General features: G+C 51.4%; 1 protein-coding gene across 5 annotated transcripts in view; it reads right to left on the bottom strand.

The window, feature by feature from the left end:
• Positions 1-21,433, bottom strand: part of SPATA13 (spermatogenesis associated 13) — a 329,725-nt gene that overhangs the window by 9,988 nt on the left and 298,304 nt on the right. For 4 of the 5 annotated variants that reach the window (XM_055136723.1, XM_055136734.1, XM_055136727.1 and 1 more), the window contains 6 exons: positions 10,590-10,726; positions 9,679-9,858; positions 9,059-9,241; positions 5,496-5,675; positions 4,266-4,498; positions 1,118-1,247 (listed from right to left, as the gene is read on the bottom strand). In XM_055136723.1, the coding sequence (XP_054992698.1) occupies positions 1,118-1,247; positions 4,266-4,498; positions 5,496-5,675; positions 9,059-9,241; positions 9,679-9,858; positions 10,590-10,726 (1,043 nt within the window). Of the gene's footprint in view, positions 1-1,117; positions 1,248-4,265; positions 4,499-5,495; positions 5,676-9,058; positions 9,242-9,678; positions 9,859-10,589; positions 10,727-19,633; positions 19,788-21,433 lie in introns of those variants that run through there. The other variant, XM_055136736.1, reaches the window with a different exon arrangement.

Genomic DNA, 21,433 nt, shown 5'->3' with positions numbered 1-21,433 from the left:
TAAAATCCATCTGCCCAACTCTCAAGTGCTTCACCCCAGTTTAGTCAAAATCCACTGCATCCAAACTTTCTTAATCCTTTGGGAGAATAAGACATGGCTTATGAACTCGACGTAGGATGATGGCCCTTGCTCAGTCCCAAAAACCACCTGAATGGAACCTAGTGACAGTGTGAGATACAGTGGCTGCCAGCATAAACTCTGAGACCAGGAATCCTACTTGGGTGTGGTTCTGGTTCTGACATACTGTGAGTATTTGGGAAAGCTCATAAACTTTTCTGTGCTTCACTTTCATCCTTCTTCATAGGATAGCAGAGAGAATTAAGTTCATATAAATAAATGGCTCAGACAGGTACCCGGTGTGCTGTGAAGACAAGAGCGGCACTAGTAATTGCCACTAATAATTCATACCCAGGTGTCACACATTTAAGTCACACCCAGGTAACCACTGAGCCACATCCTTGTCCCCTTCCCTGTTTCTGTTAGAAAGCTGCAGGTGCATGCTGGGTCATCCTGAATCCTGCTGTGCACTGCAGTTACACTTTCTCTCATCACCCTCACAGTTGCCTTATGGAGTAGAGGAGGCAACCGCTTCCTTCCCATTACATAGGTTCAAAATGAATCTTACTTTGATCTCTGCTGGGGCCAAATTTATAGAGGTGCTCTGGGCTTACTCTGGCTCTGGGGTCACTCCTGGTGGTGCTGGGGAGGGGTCAGGATGGCCAAATGCCAGGCAACGGCCTTCCTGCTGTGTTACCTCTCTTGCCGCCCCAGCAGCCTGCTGAGCCTGAAGTACAGGCAGCGAGGGTGGGGCCCATGCTCCTCCCGTACTTGGCCCTCTCTGTCCATACCCTCCACTCCCCCTGGAGCTGATTTAGCGGGAGAGAGCGAGCCCAAGCAATATGTTAAATAGACACTCTGCAGAGTCGCATGGTGCAGCGGGGCGGGAAAGGCTAGTGGCTAGTGAGTGCAATAGTGGCCTCAGCACACGTCTACCCTGAAAGCCAGAGTGTCAGGTCTCAACCACTGATGTTAGAATGGCATCAGACAGGACCAGGGAGGCTGGGGATGGGGGGGACAGCACTGGTGTGTGGGAGTGGATCGGGGGATTCCCACTTACCTCCCAGCCCACGATGGACACCTGCCACTGTGCTATCTTGTCTATGCTCTCCAGCTTGCGTTTCCGCTCATTGATCAGGCAGGCTACATTCTTCATGGCCTCGTATGCTGCCTTTATATTGCTGTAATCACTGCAAAACAGGTGGATCACTTTAACCATGCAACATGCAATTCACAAATGAATAACACACTCCATCCCTGGTTTGTATCCTGACAATCTAGACAAAGTGGCATTTAAGGACCAGCCATTGATTCTTCCCTCTTGTTTGTCCATCAATAGACTACAGTCTTCAGAGGTTAAGGGAGCTGACCTAATGCAAGCTGGCATTCTCTGAAACAAGAATGTTTTCATTCATTTTCTCAGAGATCATAATGAGTGAAAGTAAATGCCATGAGAAATACACTTTTGTCACAGTGACAATAGATTATTTCCATTAATAAATGAGAGTTCAGAGTATGGATTTAATCCTGCTACAGCTAGTTTTACTTTATAAGTTACTTTAATTGTCTCTGACCACTTGAGAGTAATTACTGTTCTGAGTCTCATTTTTCATGGCCAAGGAGAGTATAAAGTAGTAGGAATCTGGTTTGGTCAGATATGCAAAAGCTAAACTGGCATTTACTTTATCAACAGATCTACGTTTCTGTCACTTTCCATATACCATAGTCAGAAGTCTCCTTGTCCAATGCATTTTACAAAGAAAGGCATCAGGAAAACTGAAATTGTGGCAGTGATTTACACACTGGCTAGAAGAGAGTGTGTTCACATTAGAAAGTCTTACAATTTGGGGCTAGAGCATTAGTACAGTGGGTAGGGTATTTGCCTTATATGCGGCTGACCCAGGTTTGATTCCCAGCATCCCATATGGTCCCCCCGAGCACTGAGCACTGCCAGGAGTGATTTCTGAGTGCAGAGCCAGGAGTCAGCCCTGAGCATCACCGGGTATGACCCAGAAGCAAAAAAAAAAAAAGAAGAAGAAAAAAAGAAAAAAAGGAAAAGAAAGTTTTACAATTCAAGTGTTGCTCAGTGTTACTAACTTGGGGAGATGGAAAGTAGTCATCCAGTTCATGAATGACATTTCTTGTTTTCCAAAGTTTCTGTCACTTGGTGGGACTGAATCAGAGCTCTCCCGCACAGCCAGAAACAAAACCCCAGAAAGTGGATTCTCCTTCTTATTGACAAAAACACAACAACACTCAGCTCCTGGGAAGTCCCTGGGTACCTCTGCATACAGCAGAGCCTACTGTGTGCAATCAGGCCTATTCACATTCAAAAGCAAAGCAGAGAAAGAAGATGAGGGGGGGGAGGGGGGGAGGAAGGGACTGGAAGTCCCCACCAGAGAAGGAAGTACGCTGAATGGCTCTACCTTGACTGACAGGGTTTCTGGGAACTTCCAGAGGAAAGAATAGACTGTTTTTAAAGTGCTTCTCTTTGTTTAGGAAATGGGCTCTTCTGTGATTCCCTTTCTAATATTTAGAAATTTCCCTTAAACAAAAACCGACTGTGGCAGGAGGCTGTGCGGTGTCTGGCTGAGCTCCGTCCTGTGCTGTGGTCATCAGCCTGCTGTGCCTTTCAAGACGCCTGTGCCACTTTTAATCCTCTGTGATAACTTTGTGACACACTCTGCACTTCGCAATTTTTTTCCCACCAAACTTTAATAATTTTTCCATCAGAAAAAAGCGGGGGGGGTTGGGAGGGACGGACTAAGTTCTTTTTTTTTTTTAATATATTTCAATGGACTTCTTTACTAAGACCCTATCTAAGCTCCACTGTTCAGTCTTTTCTCTTTCTACCTTCCAACTGAATAGTGAAAAAAGATTTCTTTTTCAAGCTCTGCTTCTCCACAGGAGTTGGGAGGCCAAAAAGACAGAAGAATCTGCTGCTGCTCCCTGCAGGGCCAAGGACAGGCAGAAAAGACTTGGCTGCTCTGAGATGTCCAAAAATGCTGTGTCTGCCTCAGTGAATGTCCTTCCAGCAGGGGCAAGGGCAGATTCTCATTGTGCAACAGGAAGCTTTATCCAAGAGCCTGTGTCCCCACTGGCACCCAAGTGATGGACCAACTAAAGGGCATCAAGAGTTGGGTCCTGGGGCTGGAGAGATAGTATAGTGAATAGGGTGCTTGCCTTGCATGTGGCTGACCCGAATTTGATCCCTGGCACCCTATATGGTTCCCCCGAGCATCACCAGGAATGATTCCCCAGTGCAGAGTCAGCAGTAACCCCTGAGCATCTCCAGGTATGGTTCCAAAAACAAATCAGTAGAAGAAAATAGCCAGGTCCAGCTACCAGGGACTTTCTAACATTGTGGCCCATTAGCATGCACACCCCTCTGAGGCCTGAGAGGCGGACCATCTCCACACCCACAGCAAGGCCATCTCTGCCCATGGAGGGGAAGGATGTGCTGCAATGGAATAAGCTGAGGACCTGTTCTGGCAAGAGCCGAGCTTTCAGCATAAGGTAAGCCCCAATGGGAAATGTAGCCCTGGGAGAACTCTGGGTAGAAACCTGGTGCTGGCAGCGAGGAGGATGGGATACAAAGGCAGGCGGAGACAGAGCAAGTGGCCGAGCTGGAGTGGAGCAGGCACTCAGCAGGCTGTGGGGAACTGGGCACAGAAGGGTGTCCGGGGGTGTGTCCTCCAGGCACAGCCCCAGGCAACTTGTCTTGAGATGAGACTTGCTTGCTTCTACCCCTCTACAGAGCACCTTGAGGCGCTGTGAGCAATAATGCTCTGAAGGAGAGCATGGAACAGATGAAGAAATAAAAGAGAAAATGTTTCTGGAGCTACATTCACATCAGCCTGCTGATCCTAATGTTTCTAGCAATTACTTAGCACCAAGAGTATTTGATAAATTTGGTAAGATATAGTTTATAAATCATCACTACAAGCCAAATCCTGCCATAAAGATCCTGATGTGCTTCTGACGGCCTCAAAGATGACCTGGGCTACCTCAGGGATGCTGGGAATGGGGACATGGTGCCATTGTGCAATGGCATGGTGCAATGGCAAGGGCCACCTGGGATCGTGCAGATACAACACTATCTTCCCGGCAGTGTCTCTCGGCCCTGACCCACCCAGGTGCCCATCTGAGGCCCTGTCTGAGGCCCCATCCAACAGCTCCCAGTTTACCCCGCCTCCCCCTGTGCGCACCTGTGTTCCTGTGGCGTGTACTTGAGCAGCTCAGCCAGCTGCAGCGGGTACTTGCAGATCTTCTGCACAGGTGTGAGCAGGAAGCCATCAATGGCGATGTCAATCATCTGCTGGAGCAGGCGGCAGGCCTCAAAGAAGTGTCGGTAGCGGCCCTGCTTCATGAGGCCGGCCAGCTCGGCGCAGGCACGCGGGTGGTTGTTGCAGTACTCAGAGTAGACGGAGAAGCCCTCTTGCTGTGGGGAGAGAGTACGGCACATCAGGGTGGCAGGCGTGTTGCGAGAGCGGCAGCAAAATCCCACTGAAGGGGAGGAAATGGTCACGGGCCCTGCACGTGCACCATGGTCTCATTCCCGCCTGCTCAGTGCTTCTGCCATACTGCCAGGTCAGTGTCCAACAGGAACGGCCTGGGAAGGTGCTGGTTCTCGCCATGCCATCACTCCTGTCACGAGACCCTGATGGTCAGAAACACCATCACCCCTTCTGGAACCTCTTCCACATTTGCCATCCTCATGAGACTTCGGGGGCCTCCCCAGGAGCCCCAGACTCATGCCACAGGTGGGTTCACATCTGCACTGACTAAGGGGAGTCCAGGTCTCTCTGGGCTTTGCTTCCACCTGTGAAATGGGGAAGTGTCACCCTGACTTCCACCAGGGAAGACATAAGCTCATTCGCTTTGCCACAGCTAAGAAGCTGAAATCAGTGTGCCCTGCGAACCAGGACCAGGCGGAACTCCAGCTCTAACACCTGGCTCCCCTGCATATACGTGTGAAGGTTTAGGGCCAGAGAGACCGCTGCAGGTGGAAGCCATGGCTCAACCTCTGCATTACATATGGGCCACTGAGCACTATTAGAAGTGACCCCTGGGACCTGAGTGGCCCCCAGCACCACTGAACGTGACCCCAGTACAACACTGAAATTTTTGGGGTTTTTGCTTTTTATGGCCACACCTGGCTGTACTCAGGGCTTATGCCTGGCTCTGTGCTCAGGAAGCATTCCGGGGTCTGCCACATGCAAGGCAAACACCCTATCTCTGGCCCCCAAGGTGGTACAATTTTGACAAAATGGACATGGAGGTATTCAAGTAATAAATAACCATATAAAACAACCAACTTCATTAACATTGGCAGCTCCTCCAGCCTCTAGGAAAAATGGAGCAAACAAGGCCCAGAGCAGTGCAGAAGGCCTGCTGCTGTTCTCAGTGGAGACACACAGAAGTGGCAGGTGACATACGTGCTGCAGGAAGCAGGACCCCAGCTCACTCAGATGAGGCGTCTCTTTGTTGTACTGTTTCTCAAGGTCTTTCAAGAACTTTCTCTGGAACTTGTAAATATCTTCGATGTTTCCGAAAATGGTGGAGAGCTGTGCCACGGTGAACATTCCTGTGTGCTTGCGACACTGCCGAATGTAGCCCTGCAGGGAGGAAGGAAAACTTGAGGAATATGGGAATTCACCGAAACTGCTGATGTGAAAAACCACCAATTTTAGAAGCCCAAAGTCTTGGACTAGGCTTTACTCAGAGAAAATTAAACTCTCTGGGTCCCTGATGTCATCATCAGACTTCCAAGACTGTAACATACCCCCAAACAGCTTCAGATCGGAAGAGTGGAGGCCTGGCTGAATTTATAACCAAGAAACTGCTACTTTCCAGATTATACCCATGAAATAAGTTGTTTCACTTAAAATTTTAAAAATCAAAAATGGCTACCATACTTTCCTAAACTCCTAAACATGGTGAATCACTAGTGAAAAGGAAGGAAGAAAGGAAGGAAGGGAGGAAGGAAGGAAGGAAGGAAGGAAGGAAGGAAGGAAGGAAGGAAGGAAGGAAGGAAGGAAGGAAGGAAGGAAGGAAGGAAGGAAGGAAGGAAGTTAAGCAAGCTCCCCCATTCCCAATTCCATCTCACAGCGGGAAGACTTGTCCTGCTGAGATTGCTGTTGTCTGTCAAGCAAGTTCCTTGGTGATAAGCAAGAACCAAGAAACCTGCACTAAGGGTCTACCAATACCAACTCCACAGATCAATACCCAGAGGCCCCTCAGAGCCTGGTGGATGGTCTGTATGCAACAGGCTGCTGGCACTATGGTGGTCTGGGACGTAACAAGGTAGGAAGCCAGGACCAAATGAAATGAGAGTGATAATTCCCGCCACATCAGCATCATGACGGTCAATAGCCTATGCTAACTGTCTGGTAAAACAGACCTGAGTGCTTGGAAAGTTCTATCAGAGAGATGACTTAGGAGAAAGGTGAGCTCAGAGGGCAGGCTCAGGCAGGACTTGGTATGAACACCAATCATGGCATGTCTCTCTCTGGCCTTGGTTCCCTCGCCTACAACATGGCACAATGAACCTATGTGGCAAGTGTACTGTGCTGCCAGGGTATTAGTACCACCGAAGGGATTCCTCCAAGGCAGTGCTCTGTGACAGTTAGCTAGTATTTTAATTTTATCTATTTATTTGGGATTTTTGGTTTTTGTTTTGTGGTTACACCCAAGCGGTGCTTAGGATTCCAGGCTTTGCACTCAGGAATCACACTTCTGGCGGTGCTCATGGGACCATATGACATGTTGGGGGTCCTAAAGGAGAGAGAGAGTGAAAGGGAATGTGCCTGCTACAGAGGCAGGGGAGCGTGGGGGGGAATGGAAGGGATGCTGGGAATATTGGTGGTGGAGAACGGGCACTGGTGGAGGGATGGGCACTCGATCATTGTATGACTAAAATGTAAGCACGAAAGTTTGTAAGTAGGTAACTATCTCACAGTGATTCATTAAAAAATAAAAAGTTTCTTTTTAAAAAAAGAAATGTTGGGGCTCAAACCCAGGCTAGCCAGGTGCAAGGCAAGTGTCCTACCCACTGTACAAGCTCTCTGTCCCCTCATTTTAATTTTATGACTCCCCTGTGAGTCCTCTTTCTTACTGCTGCTGCAAAGCCCCAAGCATACCAGGGCATGGGCCTCGCTGGGCTCCACACACTTTCACAGCACTGGGAGGCCGGGAGGTGAATGCAGGGCAGGGCTGGGGTCCAGCCCTCGGTCTCATGCTGAAAGCCTGGTGGCTTTAGCCACTGAGCCCTGTCTGGGCCTTAGGGTCACTTTTATTTCCTCATGATGCTGCTTTGTAGCAAGTGACTCGCTCTTTCTCTGAACAGGACCATGGGCACAGACCAAGCACTGAATCCCTCACCCACCTGCCTTGTCTGGATCTGAGAACGCAGAGATGGGTCACGGCCAGCACAGCAATGACGGTCTGGAGAGCAGACGACAGTGGGATACCTCCGACCAAGGCCAAAGAAACCAAACTCCCCAAATACCACAGCAGGGCAGAGCTCAAGGTGCTGAGTGAAGCTCCAGCATGGAGGCAGAGATGGGGAGAACCCCCAAGTATGACCTATGTGGCCCCCAAACCACACACCAAACAAAAAAGTATTGTGGGGAAAATAAAAAAGTATTGCCTAGCATATTCTCATGATACTGCACAGTGAGCCTGGGTGATTGCTGGATAAAACCGACCCTTTGGTTCTGTCTCAGTGACGCAGAGCTCCTGTGAGTCACTGATCACACGGCGCATGTGGCTGTGACATGCCTGTGACTCTGTGAAGTCAGTGGGCTGCCCAAATGGGGCTGGGGGGTGAAGGGGAGAGAGAATGAGAGAGGGAGAGAGAGTGAAGGTAAGAGAGAGAATGGGGGAGAGAGACAGGGAGAGAGACCGAGTGTGATACATAAGGCTGAGTGAGAGTGGCAGGGGAAGGAGAGCAAATGAGAGGGGAGAGTGTGAGAGGGAGAGAGAATGGGAGATGGAGAGTGAGAGAGTGTAAAAGAGTGAGTGAGAGAGGGAGAAAGAAAAATGAGAGAGAGAATAAGAGAGCAAGTATGAGATGTAAGAGTGAGTGAGAGACAGCTTCGAAGCTGGCCTCACATACTGGGGGAAAAGGAAGTTCAGTTATAGAAAGGATTACCAAGTAAATGGTGCTAGGAAGATCTGCTGGACATGGGAGATGCACCCTGAAAATAGACCCTAGAATGAACATGATGGCCACTCGATACCTCTACTGCAAACCACAACACCCAAAAGTAGAGAGAGAGAGCAAAAGGGAATATCCTGCCACAGAGGCAGGGTGGGGGAGCGGGGTGGGGTGGGGATGGTGGGAGGGATACTGGGACTATTGATGGCGGAAAATGGGCACAGGTGGAGGGATGGGTACTTGACCACTGTATGACTTAAATGCAAGCATAGAAGTATGTAAGTGTGTAACTACCTCACGGTGAATCACAAATAAAAAAAAGAGTGAGTGAGAGAGATAATAAGAAAGAGTGAGAGAGAATGAGGGGAAGTGTGAGAAATAAGAGTAACTGAGGAGTGAGAGTGAGAGAGAGAATGTAAGAGAATGAGAGAGGGAACATGAGATAAGAGGGAGGCAGAGGGAGGAAAAGAATGAGAGAGAGTCATAGAACAAGATATGTGAGAGATGAGAATGAGAGAAGGAGAAATTGGGAAGGAGAGAGAGCATGTAGAGAGTAAGTGAGAGAGGGAGAGAGGATGAGAGTAAGCATGAGACGAGTGAGTGAGAGCGACAGAATGAGAGTGAGAGAGTGAGACAGGGAGGAGAGACTCGGAGCGGGGAGAGGGTGAGGGGTGAGGAGAGAGTGAGTTTGAGTGCGAGGGGGCACCTGCCCCCAAAGGACCGGCTGCAGCAGCAGGTGGACCTCGTTGTCTGGAGAGGTGGTCGGTGTTGGCAGAAACAGGGTGTGGAGAGCAGGGAGTCCAGGGACGGGCTGGGTTCACTGGGAGGCTCGGGGCTCACCTCGCAGATGTCCCTGAGGTGCTTGATATACACGCGCTCGGTGTTCATGATCTCCTGCACCACGTTGGCACGCATCTGCCGCTTGCTCTCGGGGTGCGTGTGGCGGCCCCTGCTGCCCACCTGCTGCTCTTCGCCCTGGGAGCTGCTCGAGTGGTCCGACAGCTCCTCCTGGTTGACTCGCAGCTGCAAGGAGTGGGGGGGGGTGTTCCTGGGGAGGCCATGCGGAACCCGGGCACTGCCGTTCCGGCCCCACAGCTCAGGGGGCAGCGGGGCCCGGCCCTGCCTGTTGCTCAGCATGGCAGTAGGCCCAGCACCTTGCTACCATCCGCTCGGGGAATTCACTTTCTTTCTTTCTTTTTTTTAATCTTTTTTTGGTTTCTGTGCCAACCCCGCAGTGCTCAGGGGTTACTCTTGGCTCTGTGCTCAGGAATCACCCCTGGCTGTGCTTGGGGACTGTGCAGGATGCCAGGGATTGAACCTGGGTTGGCGGCTTGCAAGGCAAATGCCTCCCACTGTCCTATTGGGCTGGCCCTCCTCCCACTCAGTGATCTGATTAAGGGGAAGCTCAGGGCCCGGTGCTGACGGGCGCCCGCCGGAAGCAGCAGGTGTCGCACACTTACTCTGACGAAGCTAGCTGGGAACCAGGCCTCCTTCTCCTCATTCCGGCCCCACCACCAGTCCTTGTTGGAAGCTTCCAGAACCTGGATAACGTCTCCCGCCTTGAAGCCCAGTTCCTGGTCGTCCATGGTCACGTGGTCCCACAGGGCTTCTGCGCAGACCATGCTGCCATCACTGATCAGCTGGAACGAAGCCAAGGGCACGCTCAGAGCAGCGAACAGGCCAAGGGTGAGGGCAGCCGGGGCACCCGGAGCACTTTCACAGGGAAACACAGGCCTGCCTCAGCGGGCTGCCACTCAGCGGCTCACAACAGGAACCCAAACCTACTTTTAGGTGTGTTAATGGGAGTCAGAGAGCGCAGGGGTGCAGACCCCTGCCTGTGTGTGCCCAACCTGGTTAGAGCCCCACTGGCACCGCACTGGGTCCCCTGAGCCCTGCCAGGACTGATCCTTGAGCACAGAGCCTGGAGTAAACTCTGAGCACTGCTTATTGTGACTTGAAAAAAAAAATCTTCAAAAGACAAGCCCCACGTTTCAGACTAATGCCAGCCGGCAGTGGAGTGACTGACAGTGACTTGTTTCATCTGGGGGTCAGAGCACAGCCAGCGGGGCTCAGGGGACCATGAAGTCCCGGGGACAGAACATCTTGCAACCAGAGTCGCGCACCAGCCTTTCAACTGTCTTTCCCACCACCAGAGGAATCTCTGAGAACCACCTCCTTAGAATGGGCGGCCAGCAGAGGCAGAAAGTCCCCCGGGGCAGCAGTTAGTGTCGGTGTTCAGATCCAGTCCTGTCCCTTCCCATAGAGGATTATTCCCAGAGTATCTGCTAGAATGCTAGGTCCGAGTTCTGGCTTGCAGCAAACACCGAGTGAGACAGACTCTGCGTGGGAGCGGGCAGGGAGGGCCATGTACCTCGTTGACCGCCAGCTGCTCCCCGCCGGGTGGCAGGAATCGGGAGTTACCCTGCCGGAGGTCCTCATAGCTGTCATCCTCCTCACTGCCGTTGTCGTCCACCAGGGCAGAGGACTCAGCGCCTCCATCCGAGGCCACTAGCAAGGAGAGAGAGAGAGAAACCACATGGCATGACTTAGAGACAACGGCTTCCAGAACACTGCCCGTTACACACAACTCAGCATATTCTGAAGGAATTAATTTTAGAATCATTCCTTGTTTTTCTGGACCCACAGCTGGTGGTGCTCAAGGCTTATTCCTGGAGAGACTTGGGGGTCCATACTGGGTACCAAGCATCAAACCTGGGTTGCCTGCATGCAAGGCAAGTGCTTCATCTGTTGTGCTCTCTCTCTGACCCCAAAGGAAGCTAACATTTTGTTTTTTGTGTGTGTACAAAATAATTTATTCAGCATTATATACGGTGGCATTATTTTAGGAAGCTAATACTTTGGCCCAGCTAAGAGTAAGAAATTATTAGTAAAAGGACAACTGGTTTACGGCACAATGGATTCCAAGGCACTGGTGGGGATTATCAGATTTTTAGGCAATTCCACATTACATGATCTCCAAACATGTATTTTCCTTCCAAGCAGAAGCCATGTGGCACTCAGGAGAGAAGGGCACTTTCCCAGGAGCACTGTCAACATCATCCAGTGTCATTTTGTGAACTGGATGGACTCTCAAAACTGGGCAAAGCAGTGGTCCAGACCAGACGTCAAAAACATAAATGCAGATAACAATGGTTCTTATTAAGGTAACCATTGCGAAAAAAAATTTTTTTAAATCATTTTTACAAGTGTCCTGCTTCTAGCTAGAGCCACCAGCTAGTGTAAGAGCCAAAGGTTGCAGCAGCCTCTCAGGGCACCTGAGGTCCCTCTGGTTGCTGCAGCTCACGGCAAAGCACCAGAGCACGGAGACTGAGAGGCCCTTTGCAGACGTGGATGGGAATTTCTGCCCTCGTAATGCAGACTCTCTCCTGGCACAGTGCCATGCTCCCACTGACACATCTGCAGCTGAGCTGAGGGCCTCTTAGAAGGAGAACGTCCATGTGAGGGACCCGAGAGGCTTCCGGCAGAGTTGGAGAACTGGGATGGAAACAAGTGCAGCACTGACTCACACAGCAGCACTTGGAGGAAAAGATGAGACGGGGTGGACGGGCCAGCAGGGGCCCCAGCGGGGGCCCTCAAAAGCACTGGGGCTGCTGTGTCTGGTTCTGAGGATGGAGTGGAAGTGTGACCAGGAGTCCAATGCTCTAGGAAGTGTTCCAGAGACCTGGCCTGAAATCCTGGCCCAGGCCTCTGTGAAGGGGCTTCTTCCATGGGTCAACAGTGCTTGGAGCCACCAGAGGGCAGGCCCAGGGCAGTCGGGAGGCCTGTGGGAGGCTGGGGAAAGCTCCTTGCACCCTGGCAGTGCCTTCCAGAGGCCCTGAGTGGTGCCTGCTTATAGCACCGTGGACGGCCCATGGGCAGTGCAGACGGGCTGTGTGCACATTGTGTGTGTGAGGTTGTGTGTGCATAGCAGAGTGTGTACATGGGAAGGGGTTCAGGCCCCTCTCTTGGGGGTCTCTGAGAGCAGAGAGGGTGCTGCAGTGTGAGTGGGTCAGGGGACAGTCGGGCTGTCTTGCCTGGGAAGGTGCCAGGTCTGCGTCTGTGGGAAGCCTGGTGACAGGGTGGGGGTGGGGTGACTTCTGCGGCTGGGGGACTTGCAAATTCCCCCGAGATGTCCCCTGGGCACAGCACGTTTCCAGTTCTCATTCCTCATGTCTCCACACTGACTTCCTTTGTGAGCCAAGAGCTTCTCCATGAGACAGGACAGCGTCCGTTTCTGTGCTGCGGCATCTAGCCCGCTTGATGCCCAGTACAGACACTCCGTAGCTGTTTCTAACTGAACTGCCAAGTGCCAACAGGCTCAGAGATGCATTGCTGTTCAACGGGTGGGGCTGGAGGCAGAAGACACTCCCAGGCTTCCTGTGGCCCTAGGACTCTGGGAAGAAGAATCTGCCGGCAAGTTTCTGTGTGCCCAGATCCAGGCCAGTGCTCCACGCCACTATGTGGTACTTGAACACAGCTTCTCGTCAATAACAATTTCAGCATTTTCATAAGAAGTGAAGACAGTGATCTGCCATGTCACACAGGTACCCAGGCTGCTGTAAGCAGATGGTGCATTTCTGAAACTGGGCACAGTCTCTCCTCACGGGTGCCCTGTCCTCTTCAGCTCTGCTCAGGAGCAGGCTCGCCAGCTCGGGCCAATGGCAGGCTCTTCAAACTCACTGCAGACCACAGAGCAGTGAGCTTCTTGGACTTCTAGTCTTCAACTAAACATTAAGGTTAGTAACAGGGTCCTTTGATGGAGATACTTTCAGAAACGTCAGCAACCCCAGTGCAAATTCTCAAAGTGGAGTCCACCAGTGCTACCAGGGATGAACATCATCTAGTCATGAAACAGTGAACCAAGTTTCTTTCTTGATAAAACCAAAGACGATGTCTGCATTCTTCACTCAGTTTCAGCATGGATCTCGGGAGTGTTAAGCATATTCACCTTGCACAATAGAGCTCCAGAACCTTCCCTCTTGCAAAACACACTCTGCCCACAGAACGCTGATCCTAATTATATGCCCCTTCTATCTTTGCAGACATTATTTCTGTTTTGGGGCCACACTTGAAGGTACTAAGGCCTTACTCCTGACTCTGTGCTCAGGGAGCACTCTAAATGGTGCTCAGGGTGGCAGGCATGGAGTCTGGGCCAGCCACGTGCAAGGCAAGCACCCTACCTGCTGTATTATTGCTCCAGCCCTGCCACTTTTTTATTTAAAATTTTATTTTATTTTTAAAGTTGTTCACAATAATTCATTAATTTAATATTTAATGCTTTAATATTCAAACACCAATCCCACCACCATTGCACGTTCCTACTACCATATTTCGAATGCTTCTACCCCAAATCCCAAACAGTGCCCCCCAAAGCAGCCCTGTAGCACTGTCGTCCCATTGTTCATCAATTTGCTCGAGTGGGCACCAGTAATGTCTCCATTGTGAGATTTGTTACTCTTTTTGGCATATCGAATATGCCATGGGTAGCTTGCCAGGCTCTGCCGTGCAGGTGGGATACTCTCGGTAGCTTGCCAGTCTCTCCGAGAGGGATGGAGAAATTGAACCCAGGTCGGCTGCATGCAAGGCAAACGCCCTACCCACTGTGTGATCATGCCAGTCCCCCAAAGCAGATCCAAAACAATTTTATATTGCTTGTTATGAATAATCTGCTAAAAATGGTCCAATAAAGTTTCCTTAGAGGAAAGTATATGGAGATTGTTGTACTTCATCCTAGAGCCATTAAGCCCTAGTATAGGAGATTACAAATGTGTTTGTTAAACCCAGTCAAATGTTGTGTGCTACTCTTGGTATATCAGTGGTGTAGAGTATGAGCGGTCTCTCCAGGAATTCTAAAATTTAGAATATGATTATACAGCAGATTTACTCATGGGTCAGGCCTATGTTGTTCTCTTCCAGGAACTTTATTTCTGAGTCTCTGGTCTTGGCTGCTGATGAGATTATATGGCGCCAGGGGCACTTTGTGGGTGTGACTGCCACACTACTGGTAACCCTGGGAGATGTGGGGAGGAGGCCCCTTCCTACTCCGAGCAAGCTTGGAGATTTCAGCCACAGGTCCCGCATACCTGGGCTTTTCTGCAGATTCACTCGCCTACCGCATTTCCTTTATCTAGGCACCTGCTGACAGAAATGTAGGCTGTTTCCACTTCCCAACTACTGTGACTGTGGATTTGGCCTTTTTTTTTTTTTTTTTTTTTTGCACTTACAGCCTGAGAAAGAATTGCTGGCTTATACGGTCATTCTAACTTTTTTGAACAAGCTTCCACAGTTTTCTCGACTGTGTGGAAGGATTCGGATTTCTCCACACCCTCAGATCACATGATCTTTATTTGAAGTGCATGGAAAGACCAACTTTGAGAAAAAACTTGGGAATATGGGACAAAGACTGCTGGCAAACTGCAATGACTTTGAAAACCCTAAACTCATAGCGAAAGGAGATCAGTCCAGCCCCCTCAAAGCTTCCTCCAGGCCGAGTAATGTTTACTGAGCTCCTCACACATCTGGTTAGTGACAATCCTGACAAGGGTATCACAAGTACAATGTCTCCCAATGCAGAGGAAACATATTGACTGCAACCTCTCTGCTCAACCATTACAATATTAAATCCTTCTGGAGAGGTCCCTGGGCACTGGATGTGGCCCCCTTCCTGCCTTGGCACTGTTGTCCTTACACAGCCAGAGGTGAGGTTTGTGCTTGGGGACCCTCACTCCCCCATCCTTCCTTGGTAGGGGAACAAACAATTTCCCAGGGATGTGGCATTCCAGCACCACTGTCCGGGTTTGGCCAACTAGGTCTCCATAAAGATGCTATCATTTAAATCAAAGAGAATAAGTCAATTTGGTTTTGATTTGGGGGTTTTGGTTGTTGTGTTGGGGCCAGATCCAGCAGTGCTCAGGGCTTACTCCTGGCTCTGCATCAGGGATCACTCGTGGCAGTGCTCTGGGGATCAGATGGAATGCTGGGGATCAAACCTGGGTCAGCTGCACCTTTCCTGCTGTACTATTAATCCAGCCCCAAACAAGTAATTTTTAAAGCATGTGCTCCAACAGCTTCCACGCTTCGCAGAAAAGCAACCAACTTCTCTCTGATCCTGGATCTCACCTCTGCGAAAACTAGCTCTCTGATCACTGGTTTTAAAGATGGCTTATCTGACAGGAAATATCAAACAGCACCAGAATGGAAACTTATTTTCTAACACATGCCGAAGCATGAAGACTTCCCGGAGAAGCTTGATCTGTGCAAGGAGGGGGCAGGGCCCAGCAGGCAGCCTGCTGGGAATCTGGCTCAGGTCATGCAAGTCTTCTTCTGGTTTGGTTTAACACGTTGGAGGGCTTCAGAGCAGAGTGGCAGAATGTAAAAAAACATTCAACAGGCAGGCCAAAGACCTTGGCTTCTTCCCCGGCACACCTCCTGGCTCTGCTGTTCGAATCTGCTCCTGCTCATCTCTGGGAAGAAAGTACCCATCTCATCTATCCCCAGCCAGGGCTTCTTCCCTGGGGATTTCCCTATACATGACTATATTCAGGGAAATTCCCACACCGACAAGAATCTGCTGATACACAACCTCCTGCTGATCGCCAGACTTGCTGGGGTTACTTCCGAATTTCAACACACACACACACACACACACACACACAAAGCAATTTCTGAAACTCCTGGGGGTTGCTGCTGCGTGGCCCAAACACTACACAGGCACCTGAACAGGCATGAGGCTGGGTCCCAGGGGCTCACCTGACTCTCAGGATCCAGCAGGGACATTTTCTCTCCTGCTTCACTGACAGCAAAATTTAATTTTTTTTTTTTTGCTTTTTGGGTCACACCTGGCGATGCATAGGGGTCACTCCTGGCTCTGCACTCAGGAATTACCCCTGGCGGTGCTCAGGGAACCATATGGGATGCTGGGAACCGAACCCGGGTCAGCCGCGTGCAAGGCAAACGCCCTACCTGCTGTGCTATTGCTCCAGCCCCTGACAGCGGAATTTAAGCCTCTCAGGCCTGACGGACAACATGGCAAACCCTAACTGGACCACAAGAGCAGGTTCTTAAGATGAGCTGGTGTGGGGGCAGAGAGGGAATATTCAACAGAAGCCTTCTAAATGCTTTCAGGCTTGGCCCAGGGTGAGGGCCACGAGGACTTAAGGCTGGGCCACGGCGCAGTGGGAGAGAGAGCCTGGGCCTTGCACATGAAGGACCTGGGTTTAATCTCCAGCAGCGGGAAAGCACTTCAGGCGGAAGTTACTCAGATGCTCCTACACAGATTTGTTCCAGGATTTGTTCTCCTTTTGCTGCCTGTCCATGCAGCCAGTCACAGGTTGGAAAATACCAGTTTATTCTAAAAATCTCTGCTTTTGGTACTATCGGAGAGATCATACATCAAGGAAGACACTTGCCATGCACACAAGGGACTCAGGATTAATCCCTGGCACCACACAGGGTCCCTGAGTTCTCCAGGAATGATCCCTAGGAATCACTCTGAGTCAGGAATAAACCCTGAGCACTGCGGGGTTTGATCCCCAAAACCAAAACACAAAACAACTATAAGGAAATTCCTGCTTTAAACCACTTTCAACCTTTTTAAGTCACCAGAGAATGATCCTTGCATCTAAGTTTATTTCTCCACCCAGACAAATTGCCTCCAAAGCAGCAGCTCCCTCCCTCCTTCAGCCCCAGAGCTCTCACTCACTCCCTGGAGTAGAGTCCAGCACTTGGGTCTCTCCTCCCTCTGCACTTGTCCCTGATGTCCAAGAAGCACAGGAGGCGTACCTCTTTCAGAAGAGGACCACACTTCTGGACTGGTGTTAGATGTTCACTGTTGACCTTAGTATGCTAGTCACTTATTTCTGTGTCTGTATGTCATTTCCCTGACTTCTTTCTGCCAGACCTTCCTCGAGGCCGAGGCCCATATTCCTTGTCAGTGTAAGTGGACTTCAGCAAGGCACCCAACGTCTTTCATTATTTGAAGATTTAGGATGTCACTGGCAGGAAAATCACTACCCTGCTTCATACAGACTTGCACATGACTTCCCGCAAATTGAATTTTTCAGTCTTTCAAATCTTCTGGCGAGAGGTTAAAGGGCCCCTGACAGGGCCACGCTGGCCTCACCACTGCTTCACTGGCTCACCATGGCAAAGCACAGTGGGACGCACACCTCCTGCCTCAGTCTGACACGCACTCAGGACATGTGGCAGCTAAAGTCCATCAGGACCAGCTCAAGTCCCGTGCAGTCCTGACAGCAACTCTGGGCTCCACAAATGCTCTGCTGGCTTGTATCTGAAGCCATCCCAGGAGTGTCCCCTCTTCTGTAGCTAAAGTTAAAGGCTGGACCCATCGATACGTAGGTGCTGGGGTGCTGTGATGGCAGGAGGCCCCAGAGCAGATAGCAGCCAGCTGGGTCTCCGGGGAGCTTCAGCTCACTCCCAACACCCTAGTGAATGTAATGTGGATACCCAGCTCCCTTCCGAGGAGTCCCAGCAGTGTCACTGGCCGTGCGACCCAGTGAGTTCAGACCTGGCCTCCTCCCGCCATTCCAAAGCCCTCAGTTTGGGCTCTGGCCTGTGGCCTGTGGCCTGCAATCGACTCCCCTCTCAGAAGTCACCTGTGGCTATGTGGGGCCCCCTCCCTGCCTGCTCCCCAGGTCTCCTCTGGCCAGCAAGCCCCAACACTGCTTCACAGCTACACAATTCCAGAGTCAAAGCTGGGGGTGTTGCAGACCCCGGGGACAGCAGTGTCCTCCTGTCCACCAAGCTCTGTGCTGTGGGTCGGTGCTATCTTGGGTTCCTGCATGTGGGACCATTACTGTCCACCTGCAGTGGAAAAATTGTGGCTCAAAACAACCATGGAATGCTGCTGTCCAGCGGCAGGGCTGCATGCCTCTGCCACAGGGCCCTGCTGCCACCATTCCCGCCTCACAACACTGCCACAAGCAGTGTCAGCGTCCTGCTCCTCCGCTGCCCTGACACGGGGCAGTCCCCGTTTCCTGCTCTGGCCTGTCCACCACACAGACACAGCCTGAGCCACAGAGCACGTGGGACACATCCAACCGTGATGAAGGACAGAAGAGGTGTGGACGAGGTGTCTGTCCATACACAGGGCCTGGCCCGCAGGGGACAGTATTCTGCCTTGAGTCTCCCCCCGGCCTTCGCTTAGGTGTGTGCTGTGGCTGGACCACAAACCCAGCTGCAGAGGAGCAACATGGGGGAGGAGTCGCGGGAGCCCTGTGAACCTGCCACTGGGTGTGCAAGATGAGCAGTTGACAGCTCTGCTCTTGCTGCACAGAGCACTTTGGGCCCCGGAGCCACGGGGCCTTGCTGCTCAGCTGAACCGGCACTTGGGGGCAAGTCAGCCTAAACGCAGACATCACCGCACTGCGTGTTCCTCCCTAGCTGCACTCTTCTCACTGGAACCGAGCACATGCTGGCCTTGTTTCCACAACCCAGCACATAGAGAAACCTGACCAGCTCTGGGTCTGCCCTCAACCAGCACAGGAAACCAACCCAAACACGGAGCCTCGCCAACTGCCGGCCATATCACTGCCCTGGGGCCTGTCAGCCGTCACTCTGATTCCTGTTTATCTCAACCTGATCACTGCACTGATCGCCAGCAAAAGCCAGAAACAAGTGTGTGTGTGTGTGTGTGTGTGTGTGTGTGTGTGTGTGTGTGTGTGTGTGTGTGTGTGTACACATGCATGCTGTATCGCATGTGCTAAGGGCTTGCTCCTGGCTCTGCACTCAGGAATCGCTCCTTGCAGGGCTCAGGGGACCATATGACCATACGAGATGCTGGGGATTAAACCGAGGTTGGCTGCATGCAAAGCAAATGCCCTCCCCGCTGTACCACCACTGCCCTGCCACATCCACATGCAGCAGCCAGCTCTGACCCGGTGAGACTTTCCCCTTCTTAATTCCTGAAAATTACATATAACTTCTAGCGTAAGCACACCGCGTTCCTTTCTCTTAGACAGCACTAGCCCGGTGGGCAATACTCACAAAAATACTGACATCAGGATGTGATAAAGAATGAAGCAAAACCCAAACACTGGATAACATCAGTTTTGAAAACACCCTATGTTATATTTTTGAAAAAACAATTCATAGCCTTCAATCTGACCCCTCCCAAGTCAGCAAGGAAAACTTTTCTATACCCTAACAATCAACTTCTAAATAAAGGAAGTTCAAGCAACAGAAGTAAAAAACCAGTACATGAAAACCGGCTCTGTAACTGGAAAGCTGCCCATGTCTGATTCTCCTTATCTCCCACTTTATGCTGACAGCGGTACCGTAAACAAAACCTGCTTCTCTGACATTCCCTCTACCACCACCCGTGCCCTGGTACCCAAGGCTGGTAGCAGGCAGCTGGGGTTGGGGGTCTGCACCCAGCAGCCCGCTCCATGCACATACCCAGCAGCAGGCTCTCGAGACTCCAGAATCGCGCTATTTCCTCCCGAGCCACCATCCTCTGGTTGGAGCAGCAGCCTCGGTCAGAGCCAGGCTGGGTGTGACCGAGCAGCCCGGAGCACCGCGCGCAGCAGCAGCAGCGGAAACTGCTTATTCACCACCGGGCGCTGTGCTCAGCTCAGACAGCTCGGGGCCGAGAGGAAGCCTCGCCACGCCAATCCCGCACCCTCAGAGGCCCTCAGTGGGGCCACGGGCGGGGAGCAGGCGGCTACGGAGCGTTTGCTGCTGCCCTGCCATGCCAATCCTCAGCCCGGGCTGGGCTTCGGCTGCTGTGGGAACGCCTCAGTTTCAGCGGGAGGAAAAGGAGCGAGGTCGCAGGGTTCAGACTGGGGCTGCGATTTCACATGACAGCATGATGAAAACTTGTCGTGAGCAAGCCGATCGGGCAGAATCATGTCATTATAATAGACAATCGTATCCGCCACAGATGGAATCACTTTCAAAAGACGGTTTAGAAACAAATTAGGTTAGGCTGGTGAGTGGCTCAAAGGGCAAACTTGCTGCCTACAGCAGCCCCACACTCCACCACAAGCACATGTTTTTCCCCAACAGCCCCGGAGAAGAACCCCACTATCTTTAAAGCAGAAGAGATATTATACAGCACCAGGGCACTTGTCTTGTACACAGCCGACCTGAGTTTGATCCCCAGCAACCCATGTGATCCCCTGGGCCCCTGCCAGGAATGATTCCTGAGCGCAGAGCCAGAAGTAAGTCCTCAGCACCGCCAGGTGTGACCCCCAAATCAAATAAAAATATATGACCTCTAAATCACTGTATCACTGTCATCCCATTGCTCATCGATTTGCTCGAGCGGGTACCAGTAACATCTTCATTGTGAGACTTGTTGTTACTGTTTTTAGCATATTGAATAAGCCACGGGTAGCTTGCCAGGCTCTTCCATGCGGGCAAGATACTCTTGGTAGCTTGCTGGGCTCTCTGAGAGGATGGAGGAATAGAACCTGGGTTGGCTACATGCAAGGCAAACACCCTACCCGCTGTGCTATCACTCCAGCTGCCCACCCTCCAAAAAATACTGCAAATAAAACCAGAAGCTTAATTAAAGAGAGCTCTGTCCCCACAGACTGGAATACAGCCCTGTTCCCACGAGCACAGATGCCACAGGCTGAAGTGAGCACTGGAGGGTGGAGTCATGCTATTACTTGGCCCAACACTAGGGTCAGTTTGAGAAACTCAGCCCAAACACCGAGGAGCCCCTCCTGCTGGCTGCACTGAGCTGAAGCCCCCCTCCCATGTATTGGCAATGACTCCCCAGATGAAGAGGCCCTTGCCGTGTTCTCGGCTCTGCTCGTGCTGCAGCAGGCAGGAGGGGGAGGCCCCACCAGGAAACCATCTGCGTTGTCTCAGAGCTTCTCTCCGTGCTGCCACGCCCACCAGCAGAAACTGCCGTGGGTCCTGGGTGATCCCTTTGGAAAACACGGGTTTCTGTTCGTGAGGGCACAGTGATGCTGGGGTCGGCAAACTGCGCTTTCTGTGCACATAGTCAGGCCATTGCAGTCTGCTGCCAGCTTGTGCTCAGTTCCCTGGGGTCACAAAGAGGGACGGCCCTGTCATCCAAGCACATGGGAAATGGAGCCAAGTTATTAGAACCCATCACCCTGGCCCCTCAGCCCGTGCTCTGGAAAGGGATGGAGAAGTGTGCCCTGCCCTCACAGCGCTGGTCAGTCTGGGAATCAAGGGTCTGCAGAGAGAAGGGTGGAAGCTGTGTCCATAACAGCCACATGA

The sequence above is a fragment of the Sorex araneus genome, chromosome 1 (genome assembly GCF_027595985.1).
Source record: "Sorex araneus isolate mSorAra2 chromosome 1, mSorAra2.pri, whole genome shotgun sequence".
NCBI lineage: Eukaryota > Metazoa > Chordata > Mammalia > Eulipotyphla > Soricidae > Sorex > Sorex araneus.
This window is presented reverse-complemented; position numbering and strand designations above follow the sequence as displayed.